At 37.2% G+C, this 27,383-nt stretch overlaps 1 protein-coding gene across 1 annotated transcript in view; it reads left to right on the top strand.

Annotated features, from left to right (window-relative positions):
• Window positions 1-27,383, top strand: part of pcdh15a (protocadherin-related 15a) — a 274,694-nt gene that overhangs the window by 104,527 nt on the left and 142,784 nt on the right. The window contains 4 exon segments of the mRNA XM_051125245.1: window positions 17,150-17,310; window positions 19,434-19,589; window positions 23,980-24,099; window positions 24,254-24,364. Of these exon segments, the coding sequence (XP_050981202.1) occupies window positions 17,150-17,310; window positions 19,434-19,589; window positions 23,980-24,099; window positions 24,254-24,364 (548 nt within the window).

Genomic DNA, 27,383 nt, shown 5'->3' with positions numbered 1-27,383 from the left:
AGGCACAGGAGCCCTCCAGGGCGGTGCCGGAGGAGGAGGCGTAGGAGCCCTCCAGGGCGGAGCAGGAGGCGCAGGAGCCCTCCAGGGCGGTGCCGGAGGAGGAGGCGTAGGAGCCCTCCAGGGCGGAGCAGGAGGCGCAGGAGCCCTCCAGGGCGGAGCCAGAGGCAGAGTAGGAACCCTCCGGGGCAGAGCCGGAGGCGGAGCAGGAGCCCTCCAGGGCGGAGCTGGAGGCGGAGCAGGAGACGCTAGAGCCCTCCAGGGCGGAGCCGGAGGCTGAGCAGGAGGCGCCGCAGTAGGCGGAGCGGCCCTCCGGGGCGGAGCAGGAGGCGGAGCAGGAATCCGCGTCACGGTCTGGGACCTTGGGAGAGCAGGGACAGAGGAGGCAGACAGAATAGGGGAAGAAGGTGCAGCAGCCTTCCGGGGCGGAACAGGAGGCAGAGCAGGAGGCGGAGCAGCCCTCCAGGACGAAACAGGGATCTGTGTCACGGTCTGGGACCTGGGGAAAGCAGGGACAGAGGAGGCAGACAGAATGGGGGGAGAAGGCGCAGCAGCCCTCCGGGGCGGAACAGGAGGCGGAGCAGGAGGTACCGCAGCCCTCCAGAGCGGAACAGGAGGTGCAGCCGCCCCCCGGGGCGGAACAGGAGGCGGAGCAGGAGGTACCGCAGCCCTCCGGGGCGTAACAGGAGGCGCAGCCGCCCCCCGGGGCGTAACAGGAGGCGCAGCCGCCCCCCGGGGTGTAACAGGAGGCGCAGCCGCCCCCCGGGGCGGAACAGGAGGCGCGTCATGGACTGGGACCTGGGGAGAACAGTGACAGAGGAGGCAGACAGAATGAGAGGAGAAGCAGAGAGTTTAAGGCAGGACGCCGCCTCCCTAGGAGGATCTACAGCCGAAGCTGACACCTCAGGAGGCATTGGCGCGGCTTCCCCAACTGGTGAGGCCTCTGGGTCTGTCTCGTGGTCAGACGAGGCATCGGGAACAGACTTGAAACCAGTCGGGACCTCTGGAGCAGGCCCGAGACCAGATGGGAACTGGGACGGAGCAGACTTGAGATCAGACGTGAGCTCTGGAGCAGGCTTGAGATCAGACGTGGCCTCAGAAGCTGACTTGTGAACAGATGTGACCTCAGGAGCTGACTCGGGAACAGACGTGACCTCAGGAGCTGAGTGTGCAGCCCACACACACCAAAAGGCAACTGCCATTATGGGAAGAGCAGCGGTGGGTGGCAGGACCTCTTTAATGGTGGTTTTAGAAGGTGTTAATGCCACTGGGATGTTTGCAGCACTCACTGACACTAGTGGTGGGTCCAGCAAGCTGGCCGTCATGACAGGCCGTGACCCTGAGATGTCAGACGAGACATGGCGTGGCTCTGGGCAGTCAAACGAAACATGGCGAGGCTCTGGGCCGTCAGGCGGGACGTGACTGGACTCTGGGCCGTCAGGCGGGACGTGACTGGACTCTGGGCCGTCAGGCGGGACGTGACTGGACTCTGGGCCATCAGGCGGGACGTGACTGGACTCTGGGCCGTCAGGCGGGACGTGACTGGACTCTGGGGCAGCAGCAATAACTTTGTTGGGCTCATGAAGATCAGCTGTGGTTTGACCTGGTTCGTGGAAATTGGCTGTGACTTGACCTGATTTGTGAAGATCAATAGTGAACTGACTTGACTCTTGGAGATCAGCAATGACTTGACTGGGTTCGTGAAGATTAGTAGTGACTTTACTTGACTCAGGAACGACAGCCTTGACGTTGCTTGACGCAGGGACGACAGCCTTGGCGTTGCTTGACGCAGGGACGGCAGCCTTGGCGTTGCTTGACTTGGAAGCTTGACTGGACTTGGAGGTTACAGCTGTAGGCTGACCTGACTCCGGAGCAGCGGCTGAAGCTTGACTTGGCTCTGGAATAACAGCAGCAGCTTGACTTGGCTCATGAGGAACTGCTATTACCGGGCCTGGCTCATGGAGATCCGCTGTACCGGGACTTGCCTCGTGAACGACATGGCTTGGCTCAGGAACAACAGCTGTAGCGTGACTTGACTCGTGGGGAACAACTGTGACTTGGCTTGACTCGTAGGGAACAGCTGTGATCTGGCTTGACTCGTGGGTAGCCGCCGCGACATGAAGGAGCGCCTCTTTAGCTTCCCATACTGTCATTAGGGGTGTGTCCAGCACGTGGGCCATCATGACCACAGGTGGCGTCCGGGTGCTGACCACAGGTTCTGGAATGGCAGCCATATTGTGGAGAGGCTTGGAGACGGCGGCCATCTTGTGGAGTGGCTTGGAGACGGCGGCCATCTTGTGCAGTGGCTCTGGCGTGGCAGCCATCTTGTGCAGTGGCTCTGGCGTGGCAGCCATCTTGTGCAGTGGCTCTGGCGTGGCAGCCATCTTGTGCAGTGGCTCAGGAAAGATGGCTGTAACTTGACTCGAAACAGAAGCAACAGCAGTAATTTGACTTAACACAGGAACAACAGTTCTGGCTTGATTTGAAACAGGAAACACAGTTTTAGCTTGACTTGCCTTAAGAGCGGTTCTGACTTGACTTGACGCAGGAAACATAGCTCCAGCTTGACTTGACACAGGAAATACAGCTGCAGCTTGACTTGACTTGGAAACTTGACTTGACTCAGGAAATACAGCTGCAGCTTGGCTTGACTCGGAAACTTGACTAGACTCAGGAAGTGTAACTGCAACTTTAAATGGCTCTTGTATGGCGGCTGTGACGTGACGGAGCTCTGTGATCGCCGCCATTTTGTGGACGGGCTCCGCCGTCGCCGCCATCTTGTGAGCGCACGCCGGCGCCGCCGCCATCTTGCAAACGGGTTCCGCAGTCGCCGCCATTGCTCGAGCGCACTCCGCCACGGCCGCCATTTCACGAGCGATCCAGGCGGAAAACTTGTTTGTGGCGTCGTGATCCGGCGTTACCGCCAATCTGCGCGCGGGATGCGCGGCTGCCATGTCCGCGTTGTCGCGTTCCTCCTTCGCGACCCCCACAGTACACGGCGAGCCCACACACAATAAGGCAAAGTTCATAAATTCCGCGAGAGACGAACGCGGACCCTCGCGTCTCAGCCTCGCCCTTAAAGGCTGATTTACGCCATCACAAAAAATCTCAATAATTGTACAGTCCGGGAGGGTGGAATAATTTGAAATGGAAATGAACTCACGGGTATACTGCTCGAGTGTGTGTGATCTCTGTTTGATCCGGAATAAAGTCCTGTCGGTGTCCATATCTGCAGAATGCCCGGGTGAAAAGCTGCTGGATCCTCTTGTGACGGTTGGTTCTGTTACGCGGAGTGAGAGACGTGAGGCGAGCGGATCCATATGCGAGCTTTTATTGAAACTACTAGACAAAGACATGGTCGTACAGGCAGGGTCGAGACGGGAGCAGACAGGAATATCACAGGCAGTAGGAGAGAACAATCCAATAAACGAGAGCGAGAGACCAAAAGGCAGGCGGCTAGACAGTCCAGAAGAGATAACCAGGCGGGAGAACAAAACCAGGAACCAGGAACGAGGAAACTAGGAAACGCTAACAATAACAACAATACAATAATTCAACCAACCGTGAAGTGCACTGAGGAGGACCGGGGTTTTTATAGAACGCCTGATTGGTCACGGGGGCTGACGCAATCAGAGCGGTGGAGGATGGGAGATGCAGTCCGAGATGCAAAGTGACAGTCAGAGTGTGTAGGTGAGGCGAGAGTGACATCTGGTGGTGAGTGGACAACGGGACACCGACCAGATTCGTGACACATTCTAATTTGTTGAGATAGTGAATTGGTGGGTTTTTGTTAAATGTGAGCCAAAATCATCACAATTAAAAGAACCAAAGACTTAAACTAATTCAGTCTGTGTGCATTTAATTAATTTAATACACGAGTTTCACAATTTGAGTTGAATTACTGAAATAAATGAACTTTTCCATGACATTCTAATTTATTGAGATGCACCTGTATACAGAGAGAGAGAGAGAGAGAGAGAGAATTGATATGATATACAACTGAAGAGAACTTTTTCTATTTTAATATATTTAAAAAATGTAATGTATTCCTGTGATGGCAAAGTATTCCATGTAGCCACATAATAAGCCTTAATATGATTTATGATATTATCTGAATGAAATACGGGCCTTATCACACAAATGATAATTTAAAGTAATTATAATACTGGCCAATAACAATTTAGTCACTGAAACGTAATGCATTCGTCGTTGTTGAAGACAGCAATTGTTTTTCCTGGGTCTCCTCCTCAGTGAGCGGTAGATATTGGCTTGTGCTGTAGATCTTTACTTTCATTAAAGTGTCTCGGGTCTGACTGATTCGTCCCGTCCTCTCTAATCATCCTCTTATTAGACCTGCACAACCTCCCAAAATTAAAAACGTCTCCCGAAAACAAATGAAAAACAAGCTCCACTCAATCACACTGAGATAACTCCATCCATCTGCTGATTGAGTAGCTACTTATTGGGCTTGTAAAAATCATTCATGTTTATGGCTGGGTTCTGGAAGCTAGTGAGCTGCCTATGTAGGCGTCATGGCTTCCTCAACGCAGACGCTGTTCCTAAAGGTAGACAGCATAATTACTTACGTGATGACTTCTAAGATACCCTAGGAAGGCAGGATTACATATAGCAGCAAGGCAGCTCTCTAGGTTTTGGAACGGAGCCATTGTTGACTTTATATTCCTAGGCAAACTACAGTACATCAATCTATCCGGGCTTCAGAAGGCGTCACGTTTCGCTGCTTTCCTTGCACTTGTTGACCATGGCTTTCCTCACAGATGCTCACCTAAATCCATCACACCCAGTCTGTTCTGTTTTTCGTGATTTTGTCTTCTTCTCTATGGATGAATGCTGTGACTCTGACATTTAGCTGATAATTGGAAGCAGGATGACTTTAACCAAATCATGATGTGAAAGCCACACGGAGGCTGGCACATGAGTCCACACAGCTGTTCACGGCAGCTTGGCAGCGTTTTGCACTCGTGAAAGCAGCCATTAACATCTTATCCGCAAATCGCTCTTTTGTGTAATTCCGAAGGTGAAATCCCATCGTGTTGAGTTCAAGATGTTGATGCTTACAGTTCCAGGAGCTTCAAGGCGAAAGGTGTGTTCCTGCGGTCTGATTATTCATACGCACACTGTGTTATGGTAATGACAGTAATCAGTCTCTCTTATTAATAGGTCAGTGTGACAGCGGGGGTCAGGTTTTCTAATGTCACATGACAGAGGATACACAACAAAGCGCAAAGACCTTTACAAAAATATCTCTCTGTATTTGTTTCCCCCCTCAGGTGACTTTATTTCATTACGAAATAGGTTTCTTTCATCTTAAAGGTTGAATACAAATTGAATGAGACATGAAAACATGTGAGATTATAGTTTACCCCAAAGTCAATAGAAATAAAATGAGGAATTGTATTTTTTACAATGAAAAAAAAGAGATTTTGTTTGGATTGTGACATTTACATTTATATTCATGAATTATATACATTTTCCCTAAACCTCCCAGTCATCACCATAGTAATAATAATAATAATAATAATAATACTAGTAATACTACTACTAATAATAGCAATAACAATATTCTTTAATATTTGTAAAACTGTAGTATTTTTTTCAGTAAACTAAAATACATGTTATATACAGTGTGTGTGTGTGTGTGTATAATGCATTCCATCTATCTATCCATATATATATATGTATATATATATAGAATGCGTTACTGCCTTTTTTTTTAACAAAAACAGTCATTTGCTCTTAAAATAATTTCAGTTAAGTTTGGGATCAGACAGATTTGTAATGTTTTAATGTTTTTAAGAAGGTTTTTATGCTCATCAAAGTTTCATTTATTTGATCAAAAATACAGAAAATAAAATTAAATATTATGAAATATTTTTGCAATTTAAAATAATGGTTTACTATTTTAATATATTTTAAAGATTTTTATTTATTTTTATTTTTATTTTTTATCAATGTTGAAAATAGTTTTTGCTGCTTAATATATTTTTTTTGGAACCTGTAATTTTTCTTAATTTTTTTTTCAGGATTCTTTGAATAAAAAGTTAAAAAGAACAGCATTTATTTAAAGAAGAAATCTTTTGTAATATACACTACCTTTCAAATGTTTGGGGTCACTCATTCTTTTTTTTTTTTTTTTCTTTTATTCATTTTTTTTCCAGCAAGGATGTGTTAAATTATTAAAATTAACAATTATTTAATTATTTAATTTTATTTAATTAATTATTTAATTTAATTTTATTAAAAATTCCCCCTTAAGTGTTTCCAAAATATTAAGCAGCACAACTGTTTCCAACATTGATATTAAAATAGAAAACCATGATTTTAAATTGCAATAATGTTTCACAAGACTACACTGTTTCACTGTTTTTTTTTTTTTTTGTATTTTAGATCAAATAAATGCAGTCTTGATGAGCATAAGAAACGTCTTTAAAAATCTTACCAATCCCAAACTTTTGAACAGCTGTATGTGTGTGTGTAGGATGCGATTAATTGCGATTTATCGATTTTACAGCCCTAACAGATTTCTTTTATAATTGTCCTTTTTGTTTTGTTTTGTTTTGTTTTTCCCCCCTTGCCCACTTAATTTGTTTCCTGATTATTAGTATTATATATTGCCAGAAATGTTGAATCTGTGGTTCAGAACTTCAGTAATGATTTTACACTTCTCTAGTCTTCTGCACACACAGGCGGCAAGGGACCATCACTCTTGAATGAGACCCATGTCCTCTAGGGGTCTGAGGAGACGGCACCATACAACTCCCCAAAGAGCTTTACACTTCAAAATAAGATTACCCTCTCCTGATGTATTTAACTCTGGGACTTTACGGAGGAAGTCACACATCATTGTGTGTCTAAGAGAGGAGGACAAGTCTTAAAACCCAAAGTCTGCAGCCGTGTAATGACTTGCGGTGCATCTCAGAGGTCTTACGGTATGATGGATTTACGGGCAGGTTAGAGGTTAGACTGTTTACCGCAGACTGTGTGTGTATGTGTGTTTGGATAGAAAGGCCCTCTGGCCACTCATCATGACCCAAAGGTAGAGTCTATTGCCCATAAGTTGCTCTTTTAGAGCTCAGGAGACTTAATAAGACTCTAGGTTATGTTGTACTGAAGTATCAACTTGGTTTGAGACTGTCTGTTTCTTCTTAAATTTCATCTTCTTAGATTCCTTGAGAAATTGCTAGTGCAGTCATGGACAAAAAGAAGAAAATGAAGAAAATGAATAGAAAATGCAACACTTGGTATTTGTTTTGGTATTTGCTTATTGTTTTGTCTGCACTGCAATAACACAAGTCAAACTTGATCAAATTTCACACAGAACTCAAAAATGGACTAGACAAAATTATTGACACCTTGTCAAAATTGTAAGAAATAATTGCTTTTCAAGCATGTGATGCTCCTCAAATTTGTATTTAGACACACCTGTGGCAAGTAACAGAAATATAGTAATCACACTTGCAAGTTAAAATGGAGAAGTTGACTCAGCCTTTGTGTTGTGTGTCACACTAAGCATGGAGAAAAGAAAGAAGTGTAAAGAGTTGTCTGTGAATTTGAAAGAAAAAATGTGCAAAAACATGGACAATCTCAAGGCTGCAAGTCCATCTCCAGAGATCTGAATGTTCCTGTGTCCACTGTGCGCAATATCATCAAGATGTTTACAGCCCATGGCACTGTAGCTTACCTCCCTGGATGTGAACGGAAGAGCAAAATTAATGAAAAATTACAACGTAGGATTGTTAGAATGGTGGATAAAGAACCCTGATTAACTTCCAAACAAATTCAAGCTGATCTGCAGACACAGGGTACGACACTGTCAGCTCGCACTATCCGTCGCCATCTGAATGAAAAGGGATGCTATGGTAGGAGACCCTGGAGGACACCACTGCTGACAGAAAGGCATAAAAAAGCAAGATTGGAGTTTGCCAAAATTTATGTGACAAACCACAATCCTTCTGGGAGAACGTACTGTGGACAGATGAGACAAAAGTAGAGCTTTTTGGTAAAGGACATCATGGCACTGTTTACAGAAAAAAAATGAGGCCTTCAAAGAAAAGAACACAGTCCCTACAGTCAAACATGGTGGAGGTTCAAAGATGTTTTGGGGTTGCTTTGCTGCTTCTGGCACTGGATGCCTTGACTGTGTGAACGGTATTATGAAATCTGATGATTACAAAAGAATTTTGGGGCGCAACGTAGTGGCCAGTGTCAGAAAGCTGTGTCTCCACCTGAGGTCATGGGTCTTCCAGCAGGACAATGACACGAAACTTCAAAAATCACTCAGAAATGGTTACAAACAAAGAGAGTTCTGAAATGGCCAGCAATGAGTCTAGATCTGAATCCCATAGAACACCTGTGGAGAGATCTCAAAACAGCAGTTGGGAGAAGGCATCCTTCAAATCTGAATGACCAGGAGCAGTTTGCAAAATAAGAGTGTTCCAAAATTCCAGTAGGGAGGTGTAAGAAACTCAGGAAGCGATTGATTTCAGTTATTTTTTCCAAAGAGGGTGCTACCAAATATTAAGTTAAGGGTGCCAACAATTTTGTCCGGTGCATTTTTTTGGGTTCTGTGTGGAATTGTATCAGATTTGACTTTTCTCTCTCTGTTCTTTTGTGTTTTTCCAATGCAAAAAAACAAACAAACATGTGAGTACCAAAACATTTGCAACTGCAACAATTTTCTAAGAGAAGAGTTGCATTTTCTGACAGAATTGCAAGGGTGCTGATATTTGTCTGTGAGTGTAAATGAGAAATGGATACCAATATACTAAAAGTGTAGATTTATGACAAACTTTGTGACTTCTGTGATACTTTTGTTGCAGCTTAAGCTAATATGTCTGAATTTTGTATTTGACAGGAAAAATAAAGTGATTTGGGTTGGTACCGACAAGAGGGTGAATAAATGAGGACACAGTTTGAGGACGAGGTCTCCATTTAATCGCAATGCTGCCTAGAGAAACAACAAGAGAACCATTTGATCTTTTTCTTTTCTTTGGGGAGTCTTCCAGTGTCGCTTAAATACAATCAAATTTTCGTGCTTTATGATGGAGAGGTATCTGATTGCTTGCAGTTGTCCTGAATGATTGAAAGCTAAAGCCAGTTACGCAACCCCGTGCTGTAATGATTTTGTGACAGTAGGACTCTTCTGCAGAGGCAGGCGACGAACAAAGATTTTCATCAATAGGGTAACGTGATGTTCTAAGATTTTCACATCAAATTCGATTTCTCTCCCAATCGATTCTGCTGGATTTCATATCCTTCCTGCAGTTCACACTCACAGGCTTCAGGTCTCCTTTAATAGAGCTCAGCCTCATGAGGCGTCTGAACACAATACAATCACACACACACAACAAGAGGATGACAGCTCATTTCTGCATTCAAATAAGCATCAGTTTAAATTGGACCTGCTTTCGCTGTCAAACAACAACTGTGTCCCCTTTTGGATTTTTCTGTTTTAGTAGTGATTGGCACGAACTTCTTTGGCTGGCGGAAGGCAAATCAAATAAGTTGGCAGAGAGTAATCATTTTTCAAGAAAGCGTGAGTGGTTCTTGCCCCCTACAAACCTTTTCTTGGGGATCCAGTTTTGCTTAAACCAGCCCTAAACTAGTTCTAAGTCTTGTTGCATGTTTAAGCAAAATAATAAAAGCAAAGTTGCAATATGGATAGTATGAATTATCACATGGCTGTGATTTAATTTAAACAGTATGTGTGCTGCGTGTATTAGAATGGAATGCTACATTGTGTTGTTCAGTGTCTTAGAGCGGCTTGGTTTGAGGTAAAAGCTGCTCTGCATAAGCTCATCGCTACATCTGCTCTAAGTTTGGGTTGATTGTAACATGAAGTTGGGAACGCAACATACTCATCTTCCTATACTTGTAAAGAGAAGTGTTGATAAACCCGGCTATCGCCAGCAAAAGAGAATCTTAGAGCATTTAGGACATCCATGAATATCAGTTATACAAATTATTTTATTTACATTTTTTTAAAGATTTATTATTATTATTATTATTATTATTATCATCTATAATTAAAAAATATATTTAGTTATTATTTTCTGATATTATATAGATTTTTGTAAGTATGTAAAGTAAGTAAATAAACAAATAAAATCATATGATTGATCACATAGATATGGAATCCCGTTTCCGCCACTGAATAAAAACTACACAAAGGGAATTGTGACATTTTATCTCACAATTCTGACTTTTTTTCTCACAATTACAAGTTCATATGTTGCAATTCTGACTTTTTTCTCATATATATCAGATATAAAGTCAGTAACACAATATAAACTTGCAATTGCAATTCTGAGAAAAAAAAAAGTCTCTTGCAGTTGTGACTTCTTTCTCAGAACTGTGAGTTTGTATCTCAAAAATATCTTTTTTCCCTTTTAGAACCGGACTTTATAACTCACAATTAAGTTTATATCTCAACATTCTGAGAAAAAAGTCAGAATTGCAAGATTTAAACTTGCAATTGCGAGAAAAAAAGTCACAATTGTGAGATACAAACAAACTTGCAATTTTTGCAATTTGCACAATTACAAATTTATATCTCACAATTCTGAGAAAAAAAGTCAATCCTTTTTCCCTTAGAACTGGACTTTATAACTCACAATTGTGAGTTTAAAATTGTGAGTTTAAAATCTTAAAATTGTGAGGAAAAAATTCAGAATTGCGAGGAATAAACTTCCAATTGCGAGATACAAACATGCAAATCTGAGAAAACTCGTAACTGTGAAAAATAAAATCAGAATTACGAGATGTAAACTTGCAGTTGTGAGGGGGGAAAAAGTCACAATTGCAAGATACAAACATGCAATTCTGAGAAAACTCATAATTGTGCAAATTGCGAAAATAATCAGAATTACGAGATGTAAACTTGCAATTATGAGAAAAATCGTAATTGTGCAGACTGCAAAAAATAAAAAAAATAAAAGATATAAACTCGCAATTTGCAATAAACTTGCAAATTTTGCAGTTTGCACAATTACAAGTTTATATCTCACAATTCTGAGAAAAAAGTTAGTCCTTTTTCCCTTAGAACTAGACATTATAACTTACAATTGTGAGTTTATGTCTCAAAATTATGAGGAAAAAAAAGAGAAAAAAATTCAGAATTGTGAGATATAAACTTGAAATTGCAAGATACAAACATGCAATTCTGAGAAAACTCATAATTGTGCAAATTGCCAAAAATAAAGTCAAAACTATGAGATGTAAACTTGCAATTGTGAAAAAAAGTCACAATTGCAAAATACAAACATGTAATTCTGAGAAAACTTGCAGTTGTGCAAATTGTAAAAAATAAAGTCAGATTTATAAGATATAAACTCGCAATTTGCAATAAACTTGCAATTTTCACAATTTGCACAATTACAAATTTATATTTCACAATTCTGAGAAAAAAAGTCAGTCTTTTAGAACTGGGCTTTATAACTCACAATGTGAGTTTATATCCTAAAATCGTGAGAAAAAACTCAGAATTGTGAGATATAAACTTGCAATTGCGAGTTACAAACATGCAATTCTGAGAAAACTTGTAATTGTGCAAATTGCAAAAAATAAAGCAATAAACTTGAAATTTTCACAGTTTCCACAATTATGAGTTTATGTGTCAGAATTGTGAGCAAAAAAGTCACAATTTCCTCTTTTTTCTTTATTCAGTGATGGAATACATAGATTCCATACACAGACAGACATATTTTTGCTTAATTTTGCAGACTTTTTTTTTTTTTTTTGGTCAGCTGTTCAGGCTGGGAGAGCAGGAGGCCAAACGTCTAAGCATCAGATTGACCAGGCCAAAAGGTCAGTTAGAGTTCGACAATCTCAAACCAAACCAGGTTTTAAGAAACCACCAAATCTCTATGAAATTCTGATCTCTAAATATTGCTTAAGTCTCTCTTTCAATATACAGTATTAGTATATGGGTTTTTCATCTGTTCTATTATGCACCACCAAAGAAAAATTCCAATCACTTAAAAAGGTAATAGTACACCTCTTTTTAGCAAGCTGCAGGATTTGAGGTATCATTCGTGTCAGAAGCATAAACGGTTATGCGGTAAAGTTTAAATAATAGTAATTTTGCTTTAGCAAACACCACTAATGATGCCGTTCGCCGGGTTGTTCAGGAATAGATGTGGAAAATCTGCACGTGTGCGACGGAGCACAAGCTCACACCTGGTTATGGGTGTGAAAAGGTTTCTGAGAAGCTGCCTTGGATTTGGTGTGTGTGGCGTGTGCGTGCGTGTATGCGTTCCCTCGAGTCTCCGCCGTGCCTGGTGTGAGATCCCTTTTAATAGCATTTGATTTTCTCCAGTGTGCAGACGTGAATCAAAGGAGCCATTTTCCTCCCAATTTCCTTACAGTTTCATCCATGTGACAAATCCAACGGTATTAAAAAGTAATCCAACAGGAGCCATATATTAACGCTGTTCTATATTCCTGACCGCTCTAATAGCTGATATTAGCTGGTGCGGGATGGGTTTTCTGAGACTGACGGACAGCAGGCGTGTTGCGACCCCTCGCTTGAGCTACTGAGATGCTGTTTACACAGAGATCCTCGCATCTGCCCTCACTCGTGGATGATGTGTTTTTGCTCGGCTCACATGCCAAGGGGTGGTTTCGCTCAGGTCATGGATTTCCTTTCAGGTAATATTGGAGGTAAACATCAGGGCCTCAGAGTCTGTCTATGTCTGACGGCGTCGGATGTCTGTTAGGGCTGAATTTCTCGGGGATATGGGCTGTTGGCTAACTCACTTAAAGCTGAAGTGTATACTTTCTGCTCTACTAGCATCACCAAAATGCAACTGCAACAAGAAAGATTGTTTCCCAAAGTGAAATTTCACTGGTTTTGGAATTGGCTGTACAAATGTTGTTATTGTGACTATTCAAGCACATTCTTCTGCTTCAGATAATATCAATATTTGGAGAAACATAGCATTACATCAGTTGCTCACTAATGGATCCTTATTAGTGTATGGGTGCCGTCAGAATGAGATTCCATGGCTGATACGTGGATTATTTGTGACCTTGGACCACAAAACCAGTCATAAGTACAGGGTTTCAGCGGGTATTAAAGTCTTAAAAAGTCACTTTTCCGTGAATTAAGGTCTTGGAAAGGCTTTAAATCAGAACAGCAAGTCTTAAATTCATATTATCATGGCATTAATTTTTTCGTGAGGTACTGTTTCCTCATGTGTTTCATTTTAAAGTGAAGCAAAGTGTAATTTCTGTGCTACAAGGCTTAGGTTGCTCAATAATCATTAAACAATACACGGTAGATGGCAGTATGTGCTGCTTCATCTGTCAGTCACCCAAAGGACTTGTCTTTTTTTTTTTTATAGTAATAAAATCATTTAGTTCAGTTAGAGAACAGACAATACAATTAAAACTGGACACGGCTGCTCAATGCAGTGTGCTGAACAACGCGTCACAGATCAGATTTCATTTATCACCTGAAGAGAGTGAGTTGAGCTGACTGACAAGAAGAGAGAGGTGAGAAAGACAAGACTATGGCAGAAGAGTTTCAAAACGAAATGCGCCTGATTTAAAAATATTTTGGATTTTGAAAAGCCTGTTGACTTCTGCCATTTATCTAAGGTGATAGTGGAAGTTTTTATATATATATATCAAGGTGTATGCCGTGCTTACAAGTTTTTTTATTCGTTTTGCTAATAGAAGTTCTATGTTTCTTATTTATTTAGTTACACAGTCAGGGCTCAACAGTAAGGAGTGCCTGATGGCCCGGGGCCAGTGTGAAAGACGCTCAGGACAGTTGACGAACCTGTTGCTTCGGTTCACAATGTGCAAAATATTGGAAATATTATCCTAAATATTGAAACGGTGTTTATATGAAAGTATCTCTGAGATGAACTGACTGTTTTAAGAAATGTTTACATGCCATTTTCTTTTTTATTTGCCTCTGTATAATGCATTTAAAGTTGCGTTCATAAGCACGGCGCTGCTGTGTTTACAGCGGTAACCAAGGAAAACAACTTGTATCATTATTCCATAAGCGCCACCTGGTAACAGAGACTGAATTTGCGTTCATTCTGTTCGTCTGCTGTTTTTCCCTAAAGAATCATTTTATTTGTAATAAAATAATAATCATAAAATAATTTTTGAACAAACAAATAATGTTTGAATTTTATGTTAGGCTAGTAGGTTTTGCTGTGAAATCCAAACTGAAATCGAGAATTGTACAATTTAACTGGTATGTAAATTTTGATGTCATATAAGCTTATTTATTAAAATAAAAGATAGCATGGGTCAAAAACAATGATAACAGCAACTATTTTATTTTTTTGTGAAAATCTTGACCAGGCAAGTAGAAAATTGAACCACTGGCCCAATTGGGCCAGTGGAAAAAATCCTTAGTGTTGAGCCCTGACAGTGTTTACTGATTTTCTGTTTTGTATACCTATTTAAACTTTGGGTACGTTTTTTTTTTTTTTAATTAGGTGTATAAAATTGTGTTTTTATTAGTTTTGTTAATAAAAGTTTATGTTAATGCCGCTAATTTAAAAGTAAAAGTAAAATGCGCACAACGCTTTTACAAGCTACTTAAAACCGAAGGAAGTAAAGAAAAGAGGGAAAACTCAAACGGACTAAAAACAAACAACTGCTTGACGTCGAATTGCGCTAATTTGAAAGTGAAAGTAAAATGTGCGCTTTTACCGAAGGAAAGTGAGGAAAAGCGGGAAAACTGATATTAACAATTGCTAGTTGCTGAAATTGCTGCTAATTTGAGAGTGAAAGTAAAACTTGAACTATACTTAGAGAACATATTTTATGTATTGTTTTCTCTTAGATTTTTTTTAATTTTTCTTTAGTTGGTCTTAAAGGTCTTTAAAAAGTCTTAAATTTACCCTCATAAAACCTGCAGAAACCCTGTAAGTAGCAATTTGTAGCAATAATCAACAATACATTGTATGGGTCAAAATTACAGATTTTTCTTTTATGCCAAAAATCATTAGGATATTAAGTAAAGATCATGTTCCATGATAATATTTTGTAAATTTCCTACAATAAATATATAAAAACTTAATTTTTGATTAGTAATATGCATTGCTAAGAACTTCATTTGGACAGCTTTAAAGGCCATTTTCCCTTTTTTTTTTTTTTTTTTGCACTCTCAGATTCCAGATTTTCACATATTTGAATCTCAGCCAAGTATTGTCCTATCCTAACAAAAATGCATCAATGGAAATCTTATTTATTCAACTTTCGTGATTTCAAATTGACCCTTATGACTGGTTTTGTGGTCTAGGGTCACATTTGTGGATTTTTTTTTATCACGTGTTTGGACTCTCGTTCGGACGGCACCCATTCACTGCGGAGGCTCCATTGATGAGCAAGTGATGTAATACTGAATTTCTCCATGTCTGCTGTGATGAAGAAACAGCATTTAAAACATCTATTTTAATGCTTTCGTACTAGCAAGTCGCAAGACAATGAAGGATCATGGAATTAGTCTAATGTTGTTTTCTTAGCAAACTTAATGGGCAAAAAAGCACATTATATTCAGTGTTGCATACTTTTGTTACAGAATTGCATGTTTATTGAATGTACCATATCATCCAGCACTAACAGTTAATACAGTTCATGCTGTTAAACAAACAAACACGCTTGCTGCAGTTAGATCTAAAGCTATACATGCTGGTACTTCAAGTGGACAAGAACATCAAGAGTTTAATGGGATGTGAAGAGGGCTTAGTGTTGTTATGAATGCATGCAGGAGCTCTGAAAAAAAAAATCTGACCAGCTTTCTGAACTCTAGTTCTGGATGAATACTATTGTTTGTGCCAGGGGCGATTTCTTGGTTTTCAGTCTTAAAGCATCTCAAGCCTCCTACATGAATGTGAGATTTTATGGATCTAAGAAATAGGCTTCTTTTCAGCACGAGAGGTCACTAGGTCAAATCTTGCTTTATGGAAAATTGTTTTAATTCACTAATTAATGGTTTGGTTGCACTTGATGCTGTTATTTGGGAAGATTAGAGTGCTGGGCCGTTTATTAGCATTTCTGATATATTCACAGCAGCCTTGTTGTGTATCTTGTGATTTGAAATAGTTCCCAAAATTAAATTTCTGTCACCAAAGTTTGTTAATTTAAATTATTTTCAATTATTTGTTTGCATAAACTCAGAAATGTTCCTGGATGCCCTTGCATGGAATTTCCCATCTATTAAAATGTTTGTTTATTTATATATTTACTATTTTGGTGCATTTACACAGTTTTAATTAATAGCAGGAATACTGATTGACATGACCATGGCGAAGTTTCAGGTTTAAATCCGCATTTCATTTGCATTTTTCAACTGTAATGCGGCGTTTGTTTTGCAGATGAAGTCAGTTCAGTATTTTTATGCTGTACAGGTTATGTGCTTGGAGAGACCATTTTGATTTTTTTCAGGATTTCTTATTTCTTTCTTTTTGCAAGGTCACACAGCTGCCAGCCTGAACATTTATAATGAATCACAGGCGATTCCAGGCTTTATTTAAGGGTGCTTAAGCCCCTGTCTTTCTTATTAGTCCCCTTAGAAACCTCAGATTAAGCTGGCTCTCAGGTAAATGTTTTCTCAAATAACGGCTCTTAAATAATGTTATCCGTTCCGGTGAAAAAGCGTATTTTAGGAATATTCATTTCTTTTACAAACATGGTTGTTATGATTGTCCCAACCTTTGTCGGAAGGTAAACGTAGAGCCTGGACCTCAAGGAAGGCTAATTGAATAGCGCTGGATGGTGGTTCGTGCTCTGTGAGGACTTATTATTTTGTGTTTTCTGCAGGGATTCAAAAGGAGTTCAAATAATTTGTAACACATTGAAGCATAAAATGAAGTGTAATTATCTTGGAGGAGAGGCGAGAACTCAGCCAACCATACATTAACACATGCTGAAATTATGACCTTCACATTCTTACATAATCAGCTTCTCATACACAGATATTTATGAGCCAAGAGAGGACGCTAATGAATCTGTACAGAATGAGGATTTACAACTATTACTTATTCATACGGAAATCATCATTGCTATTATTATGCGTATTTATTACTTGAACTTTTTGTGTTACACAGGGTGGTCAGTCTCCTATCATGCACCTTGAAACTCAAGTTTCTTGAACTTCTTTTAGGTACCGTTCTGGTGGAAAACATGCAGATCAACGGTCGTGCTCAGGATCCGGATAGAACCATCTCTCTGACGCTGCTGGACAACTACGACTACTGGGTTATCCTTGACTCTGCGCTGCAGAGACTGTATCTCAACAGCACCGGACGAGTGCTGGACCGAGACGTGAGTAAACAAACACACTCATTCTGTCAGAAATAACATATTGCTGCTGTTGTCCTTTGGCTGGCACAAACGGATGCATATATATTTATATGGCAGACTGCCTGAAGTCTGTAAGACAAACAAAAGCGCTACATTAAATTCTGTCCCGACTGGCAGCGAACACACATACGTCACCGGAATGAGATCATGACAGCCACACAGAACGGCAACATTTTCTTAATCAGTATGTTTCTCTTTCCAGTAAAATATTTTAACATCCTTAAATCATGATAAATATGCTTAAGCAAAATTGCATGAGATACTAAAGTCACCATGAAATTAAAATGGACAGTTCTTGTTTTTAATCTAAAAAAATGGAATATTGCAGTGTTTATTATAAATGATTTATCCATGCACATCATTAATTTTCTTAAATTCATGCACCCTCATAATCTTTAATCAAAGAAGGGCTTTCAACGACATCCCTTCTCATCTCTGACAACATGTTTACCTCCACAAAGTAAAAATTCAAAAAATAATTTGCCATTTGTGTAAAACAAAAAAATCTCAGCTTCTTTTAGATATTGTCTTTTATTTTATTTTATTTTATTTATTTTATTTATTTATTTATTTATTTTTGCTTTAGTATAAATAAATAGAACAAACTCTCATGAGGTTTATGATTGAAAATAATTTGACATAAAAGTAAAAAAAAACATCTCATGCAAGTTTGCTTCTTTTAGATATTTTATTTTTTGCCTTAGTGTAAATAAATATAACATTTTATTTTGTTTTGTTTTATTTATTTATTTATAATAAGTATTAAATATTATATTAAATATTATTAAATATTTGAAAAAATCTCATGCAAGTTTGCTTCTTTTCAATATTATCTTTTATTATTTTATTTTATTTTATTTTAGTATAAATAAATATAACTAAATTTCATGAGGTTTATGATTGAAAATAATTTGCCATTTGTATAAAAAAAATCTCATGAACTTTTTGAAAGATATTATCTTTATTTATTTATTTATTTATTTATTTGCTTTGGTATAAAACATAGCAACATTTAGTAAAGGTTTTGCTTGAAAATAATTTGCCATTTGTGTTTGGTTTAGATATGTAGACATACAGTTAATTATAATTATTCATTCATTAGTCAGATAGTAATTATTCTTTCTATTTTTATTACTTATTTATTTATGTATTTATTTATTTTTATTATTTTATTGTTTTTGTTGTTTTTACCAGAAAACAAGACCAAAACATTTTTATATAGTTTTTTGCCTGCATTTTAAGTTTTTACAGTCATTTCGGATTCATAAAATGTGAGCAAACAGGATCTCCTGAGACTTCATCTTCATTTAGATGTATTTTAATAAGGTTTTTGGCTATATTCGACTGTGCTTGAAGTGCAGTGTACTGTTCTACAGTACAAGAACAGCCAAGTCCTCCATCAAAAGGCAGGAGATTTTACTCCTACAGCCTCAATATGAGCATTGCGATTTCTCCAATTCCTTTTTCCACAAGTGCTTCATCTCCTCCCTCTTATACTGTCTGTCTGTACATTACACCAATCTTCTATAAAGAGGCTTGCTAGCCCCACACGTCTGTGTGCTCGTCTAAGAAGCATTGTGTTAGTGACAGGCCTTTTATGACACTATTGGATAGTGATTACAGGACATACCCTCCTCTTCCTTCTCCTCATCCTCTTTACAAGGCTTTGTGGGATTCAGCCACTTCCCTCAACAGCTCTACTGTTTGTTTTATTCAGAGTACTTGAGGCCAAACACCTTATTTATCCCAAAGAGAATGAGCAGACTTGACATTAATCCTGTTTGCATTGTTAAGATATGTAATCTTGCGCATTCACACATCCAGGCTGCATTGTTAATGCACTTTGCTATTGCTGGATACCCTAATGTTATTGATCTATGGCCATTGCTTTTGCATATATCACAAATGGGTAGCATTACCATACGTTGCATTGAATGAATGTTGCCATGAATATATGTTTTCAGCTGTCACATCTCATCTGCAAGGGCCTTGTCATGATTTATAATTTGCTTTGTACTGTTTTTTGTTGTGCAAAAGTGTTTTCTTTATATTCTGTAAACCCCTGTATTTGTGCTTTCTTCCAGCCACCCAGTTACATCACCACCATCGTGGTTCAGGTTCAGTGCACCAACGAGCTGGTGGGAACGGTTATTCTGCATGAAGTACGGATAGTCGTGAGGGACAGAAATGACAACACGCCTCGTTTCCAGCAGCCTCGTTACTATGTATCAGTTAATGAGGTGAGGCCTGATCACTTATGCACTGCCTCATTTACTTTCTGTCTCTGTCTCTGTCAATTCAGTTTCAGTTGAATGTGCTTAGTATGCAAATTTTCTATTTTTCATTTGACAAAATGTGCAATACAACAGAGCATAGAGCATTGTGGTGGATCTGACAATGCAGTGTGACCAATGAACCAGTAAGTAATTACAAAAAAGTTTTGAAAGTTCAAAAGTTTGGGGTCAGTAACTTTTTTTATTTTATTTTATTTTATTTTATTTCACTTTATTTTTTATTTTATTTTATTTTTTATTTTTTCTGGAATGAAATTTAAACAGACAAAGACCAATGAGCCAGTAATTACAAAAAAAAGTTTTGAAAGTTCAAATTATTTTATTTTATTTTATTTTATTTCTGGAATGAAATTAAAAAAGACAAAGAAAACAAACAAACAAACACTACTGTTCAAAAGTTTAATTTAGTTTAATATTTTTTATTGTTATTTAGTTATTTACATGAATAAAATTAATACTTTTATTCAGCAATGATGCATTATTATGTTTAATTTATATTATTGATTTATTTAAATGTATGCATTATCATGTTAATTATGGCTGGTGTTTAATTTAGTGGGTGGTATGTGTTATTTTGGCAAAATAACAAAGAAAACATTGAAAAAATGTTGTTATTTTTATTTTATTTTACAAAAGATACATTTTATTTTATAATACAAAAGATTTATATTTCAAATAAATACTGTTCTTTTGAATTTTCTATTTAAGAATAGAAAAATATTCAAAAATATTAAGCAACACGATTGCTTTCACCATTGAAAAGAATTAGATCTCTTAAAAATTCTTTATAAGAAATGTTTTTTGAGCATCAAATCAGCATATTAGAATGATTTCTAAAGGATAATTTGTCGACAAATTATGGTTATAACCTGACACAAGCCCTTCGAAATGTACTGTTTAAATAAGAAATACATCAACACAGGCATAAAACGGCGCTCATGAATGAATAGAGAGTAGAGAGTGAAGCCGACAAATATGAAGTCATTGTATAGTCTGTTGGCGTGCTCCATCAGTAATTCAGATCTAAAACCATCCCCTTTTGGCATCGGCTCAAAATTATACTTAAAATTATGCACGCACACACGCGCTTGACCCTCCTCTCCACAAGTGCAGATATGGGGACTATTTTTAAACTTAATGGCTTTCATTTATTTGGAATACGTTTGAATATCTTTCGTGAGCGGGTACGTGTTGAGTGTGTAAAAGCTTGGCTTCTTTATGCTTGTCAATCTGCTTCCTCTCCTTGAAGTCAACTATGCTGTCATCCTTTTTCTTCCTGCCTTTCTCCTCAAGTATATGTAAAACGAGAAAGAGAGGGAGAGAAATACAGTGAAGTGATGAGGGGTGCGGGGCGGGAAGGGGAAAGTATCAGGTAGTATTTGCATTTGGGGGCGGATGCGATCATGTGAGTTGCCTTTGATCCAAAAGGGCCGTGACTTGGCTCATGGGTTTTCTGGGTGATGTGGAGCCCCAGAGGCAGACTGGTACTGTATGTGTGGGAGAGAGAGGTTTTACGTGTGAATTTTAGTCCTTAAGACATGCTGACATCGACCTCAGAATTCCAAGCAAGATGAGATTAGCACTAGATTGTCAGTCCTTTTCGGCTTCATGCCTGATGTGCGAAAGAGGCTGATACTGCGTCTTCAATTATTCAGTGTACCATGCTTTAACATTGGCTTGGTGTGTTTTTCATGTTTTCCAGCACAGAGCAAATTGCAAGGGACATGGTACAATTGTGGTCACAACAGAAAGACTTTCAAATTAAAAAATACATGAGTTAAAACTGTAAAAATCTTTACGCGAACATTACGTTGAAGAGGACAGTTTGAAGAAGACAGTCTGTTGTTTATCATGGACGTAGACTCTGAACTTTTGATCACCCCTTGTATGTTTAGATAGCACGAATAGTGTACCTTGTAGTTTACATTTAAAAAAGCGAGCGCAGCGCAGCTGTTCACGCACTGTGCGTAAAATAGACCGTCATCGGACTCCTCTTTAGTAACTTCATCATCCGATCCTTTATCTCTTAATGTGAAATAGTCCATTATAACATTGTTTAAGGCACTGACATCGCAAAGATTGAGCAGACTGAGATGGGTAAGATTGTTTAAGTGTGCATTAAACAATAAACAAAACTTTGCATGCCATAGTTTACACAGGACTGGCGGGGAATGTTCATTGATATGCCTTTATTAAATATGTTACGTGGTTTATTTTGATAGGTTAACTGTTTTGTGGTGTTAAGGGAAAGCACCTCAGCAGCACGTTCTTAACATATGAGAAAGACACAGTCATTTCTGCTTGCTGCAATAAATCACTGTTTTTCTGCACTAAACAAGTGCGTTTTGGCAAGATATTTTCAGAGATGATAGACAAGACATTATAGAATAATAATTTAATGAAAACCTAATTTTGACTTAAAAAAAAGACATTCGACCTATTTTACGAATTTCCCGAAAATGTCCCATTTATATTTCAAGGCAACATTCAGACTTATAGTTTTAATATAATTGTATAATTTAAATTTAATTGTAATCACACTCCTTATAATACTTTAAAATTAATAACAAATGTATTTATGTAAATTACAAGTAACATTTTTATATTATTTCAATTTGCCATATGTGTATCTATTTTATTATTAGATTTTTAATATTTTTATATTATTTTAATTTTGCCATATGTATTTTATAACAAATATTTAGCTATTTTTAGTACGTTTTAGCAATAAAAATATATTTAATACTTTTTAAATTATATTTTATACACACACACACACACACACACACACACACATTTAGTTATTTTTTGCTAAAATGTAGAAAAAAGTAGTTTTAGTAGAAAATATCAGTATTTTCACTTATAATTTTTTATGTGTGTGTGTCTTTAATTATATATAATAATATATATTACATATATTTACAAACTAATATTTTATCAATTCAATTTTTTATATTATCTTTTTAATATTAGATTTTTTTATATTATTAAAATGTGCCATTTCATGTATTTTATAACAAATATTTAGCTATTTTTGTTATGTTTTAGCAACAAAAATCTATGTAATATAATACACACACACACACACACACACGTATATGAATCTATATGTGCGTGTATATATGTATATGTTTATAATTAAAAATTTATAATTAAAAATTTGCTAACACATACAAAAAACTGCTTTATTGTGTGTCTGTGTATATATATATATATATATATATATATATATATATATATATATGTGTGTGTATATGTGTGTGTGTGTGTGTGTGTGTGTGTGTATAAAGATATACACAGATACATATATACACACATACATACATAGATAAATATACTTGCTAAAATGTTATTTATAATTTTTTTAAATATATTTATTACTGATTTTAATGTCTTACACGGAGTATGTCTTATATGCCCTATCTTATATTAGTTTTGTTTTCATTTTTTATTTTATCTGATTATTTCTTAGAATAAAAAAAATTCATGAGCGATGAGGGAACCAACCAGTGAGTTTGCCATTTTTTTTTCCTAATTTAAATCTGTCATCTGTTATGCCTTTTTTCATTTATTCGTTTGGCAGACTCTCTTATCCAAAGCAAATTGCAAATGAGAATAATACAAGCAGAAGTGATTAATCCAGCAATGTTGATCAAAAGATAATACAAGCATTACAATTAATTATTTGTAAAAGGTTCAAAAAAAAAAAATGAATACTAGCATTTTTGTCTTTGTAATGTCTTCCACCACAATCGATTTATTAATAAATGTACTGTCTCTGATGTTATTTGTTCTTATTATCTTTAATTATATGTAACACCACTTCACTGAACATGCCAGCCATGAGTAAATCATTAATGCATTTTTTAAAATCCTACTATGTTTAATGAGACCTATGAAATAAGAAAGAAAATTCATTAATATAGCACGGTAGGTTTTGTGTATTATTATTGAGTTTACTTTTCCGAATAAAATAGCAGATGGAAATGCCACCGCAGTTGTAGAATGACCCTAACCTGTTATTTTAATATCAGTAGTGTGTGTATTTGTGTGCAGGCGTATGTGCAGGTTTTGCTCGCTCTCTGTCTCCTTCCGTTTTGACTTTGGCTTTTTGTTGTCTTCTCTTTGTTTCGCTTTTTCTTTGTATTTTCTTTCTTCCTCTTCTGTCCCTGTCTAGTCTGTCTTCTAAGGGGATCCAGAAGGAACACACACACATGCACACTATCTGGGTCAGATGGGTCACATCTGAGGCCTGTCAGAGCTTCTGTGTTGTTACACAAGCATATAGCCGGTGTCTGATGTTTGTTTCATGTGTTTTTTAATGATATCTCTCCAGCTCACTCCAGTCGGTACCACCATCTTCACCGGCTTCTCAGGAAACAACGGAGCCACGGACATCGACGACGGACCAAACGGCCAGATCGAATACGCCATTCAGTACAACCCAAATGACCCGGTACTTCATTCGATCAAACAGACCTTCTACAGTTACACTCAAGTTTTTCACTGTAATTAATGATTAATTTAAAGCTGTGACTTTACGAGTGAACTTTCAAACTGCAATGTTTTATTGAAATGCAGTGCTGTCTTTCTCTGTCTCTGTGTTTTAGATATCGAACAGGACCGTGCGTGTTGCTGGGACTCTGTCGGGAAATATTGTTTTGGCAGAGCGGCTGAACTACGAGGAGAGAACTCGCTATCTGATTATAGTCCAGGCCAATGTAAGATTATTAACACATAAAATATCCTTTACTCTTATGCGATGTTGTTCCTTTACACTTAATACATTTAAGAGGAGTGTTTCATGGTAAATGCAACTTAAGCTACACTATAGTGACACGTTGTTGATTACCACAGATAATAACTTTCCAAATTGTGTTTGCAATAATGCACTTGCAGCATAAAAGATTTTTGGTGCCTATTTGGCTTGGCCTAATGCTGAGATAAATGTTGAATCCAAGATTTTGAAAGTACAGCTACAAAGCTTAAACATTATACTTGTCTATCATGAGACTAGTGTGAAAAAAACAAAACAAAAAAAAACACTAAACTAACCATGTAGCAACTGGAGAATGTTGTTGGGAAATGTGCATTTATATACTTATTTTTATAATTATTTTTTTTTTTATTTTTAGGTGCATGTTTTTTATTTCATATTTAGCAACAAAGAAATTTATTATCATTATTTTTTTAATCAGTTTTAGCATAGTTGGGAATTTTTGTTTAAGAGCACTACTGGCTTTAGTGCGTTTGTGAGTGTGTATTCGAGAGTTTAGATTTGTTTGTGAGTTTGCAGTTGAGAGTGTTTGAGGTTGCGATGGAGTGTTTTTGAGTTTGCATTTGTGAGGTTATCAGTTTGAATTTACACCTGCGAGTTCACGTGTGAGTTTGCATTTGAGATTTTTTTGAGTTTGCATTTGAGGGTTTATGAGTTTGATTTGTGCTTCCCAGTTTAAGTTTGAAAGTTTTTGACTTTGTGTATGTATGTTTGTTGGTTTGAATTTGTTCTTGCAAGTTTTCATTTGAGAGTTTTTGAGTTTACATTTGCGGTTTTGCGTGTGGGAGTTGTTGAGTTCAAGTGAGTTTGTATTTGACAGTTTCTGAGTTTGCATTTGAAGGTTTATGAGTATTTGTGAGTTTATATTAGGATTTTTTTAGTTTCTAAAAAAAAGTTTATAAGTTTGAATTTGAACTTGGAAGTTTAAGTTTAAGAGTGTTTAAAATACCATTTGAGAGTTTGAATTTACAATATGTTGAGTTTAGGTTTGAGAGTTTTTGAGTTTGTAAGTTTGCATTTGTCCGTTTTTGAGTTTGCATTTAATGGTTCATGAGTTTGAATCTGTTCTTTCAAGTTTTTCAGTTTATGTTGGTGTGATTTAAAGTTTGACTTTGTACTTGCAAGGGTACGTTTGAGAGTTTTTACATTCACATTTGTGAGTTTGCGTTGACAAGTCTTTGAGTTTATTCAAGAGTTTTTAAGGTTTTGAGTATGTGAATTTGCATTTGGAATTGTTTGAGTTTGACTCTGTACTTCTGAGTTTTTTTAGTTAATGTTTGTGAGTTCATAGGTTTAAATTTGTACTTGCAAGTGTAAGTTTTTTTTTTTTTGTTGTTGTTGTTTGGTTTTTTGGAGTTTATGAGTTTGAAATTGTAATTGTGAGATTACATCCAAGAGTTTTTGCGTTTGTGAGTTTGCCTTTGAGGGTTTATGAGTTTGAATTGTACTTCCAAGATGACGTTTGAAAGTTTTTGACTTTGTGTATGTAACTTTATTGTTTCTTATTTGTTCTTGCGAGTTTTCATTTGAGAGTTTTTGAATTTGAATTTGTATTTGCGATTTTACATGTGAGTTGTTGAGTTCCAGTTTGAGTTTGCATTTGACAGTTTTGAGTTTGCGTTTGAAGGTTTTTGAGTTTGAATTTGTACGTGAACTTTTTTTTAAGTTTATAATTTAAGTTTATAATTTAGAATTTGTACTTGACATCTTAAGTTTGAGAGTTTCTGAGTTTTTGAGTTTGTAAGTTTGAATTTGTACTTGTGAGTTTATATTCAAGAGTTTTTGAGTTCATGTTTGTGACTTTGCGTTTGTGCATTTTTTTTAATTTGCGTTTGATCGTTTATGAGTTTGAATCTGTACTTCAGATTTTTTTTCAGGTCATAAGTTTTGATTTTTACTTGCACATTTACGGTTTCTGAATTTGCATTTGTGAGTTTATGGGGTTGAATTTGTATTTGCAAGTATATGTTTGAAAGTTTCTGGGATTGCATTTTTTAAGTTTATGAATTTTAAATTGAACTTTCGAGATTACTTTCAAGAATTTTTGCATTTGTGAGTTTGCATTTGAAAATTTTGACTTTGCTTTTGAGGGTTTATGAGTTTGAATTGTACTTCCCAGTTTGAAGGTTTTTGACTGTGTATATACATTTGTTGTTTTGAATTTGTTCTTGCAAGTTTTCATTTGAAACTTTTTAAATTTGCATTTGTACTTGCAAGTTGTTGAGTTCAAGTTTGTGAGCTTGCTTTTGAGTTTGTGTTTGAAGGTTTATGAGTTTGACATTGTGCTCATAAGTGTATGTTTGAGAGTCTTTTAGTTTGCATTTGTGAGTTATGCATTTGAATTTGTACTTGTGAGATTATATTTATGATTTTTTGAGTTTCTAAGTTTCTAAGTTTGAATTTGTACCTGACAGTTTACATTTGAGAGTTTTTAAGTTTGTGAGTTTCTAAGTTTGAATTTGTACTTGCAAGTTTACATTTGGGAGTTTCTAAATTTGCATTTGTGAGTTTAATTTGTATTTGCAAGTATATTTTTGAAAGTTGGTTTTGCATTTGTGAGTTTATGAGTTCACCTGCCTAGAACACACTGCTAAACTGAAACCACTGCTAAAAATGCAGCTTAAAAGCTATGACTCAGTACAGCTTTGATTGTTTCACTAAAAACACTGTTTATAAATTCAAACCAACCCTACAATTCTGCATAAAGCTAGTAGTTGAAGAGTTACTGATCTGATCCCTGTAAGGAGTGAGCCATGAGCTGTAAGTCACTTTGGATAAAGATGTTTGCTAAATGACTGCTTAGTCTGTAACCTTTCCTTTAGATTACAAAAAATAACCTTGACTTTTTGGTCAAGCAGTCTGGGCCTTAGGTTGCCAGTGTGCACAATGCACTTTTTAAAATTCCAGGCACCTCCCTATATCTGTCACTGAATAACCGGCATCCTGATTCACTTCCAAATGCA

This window comes from Labeo rohita, chromosome 13 (genome assembly GCF_022985175.1).
Source record: "Labeo rohita strain BAU-BD-2019 chromosome 13, IGBB_LRoh.1.0, whole genome shotgun sequence".
Classification (NCBI taxonomy): Eukaryota; Metazoa; Chordata; class Actinopteri; order Cypriniformes; family Cyprinidae; genus Labeo; species Labeo rohita.
Note: the sequence above shows the minus strand (reverse complement) of the source record. Positions and strands in the feature narration are given on the sequence as shown.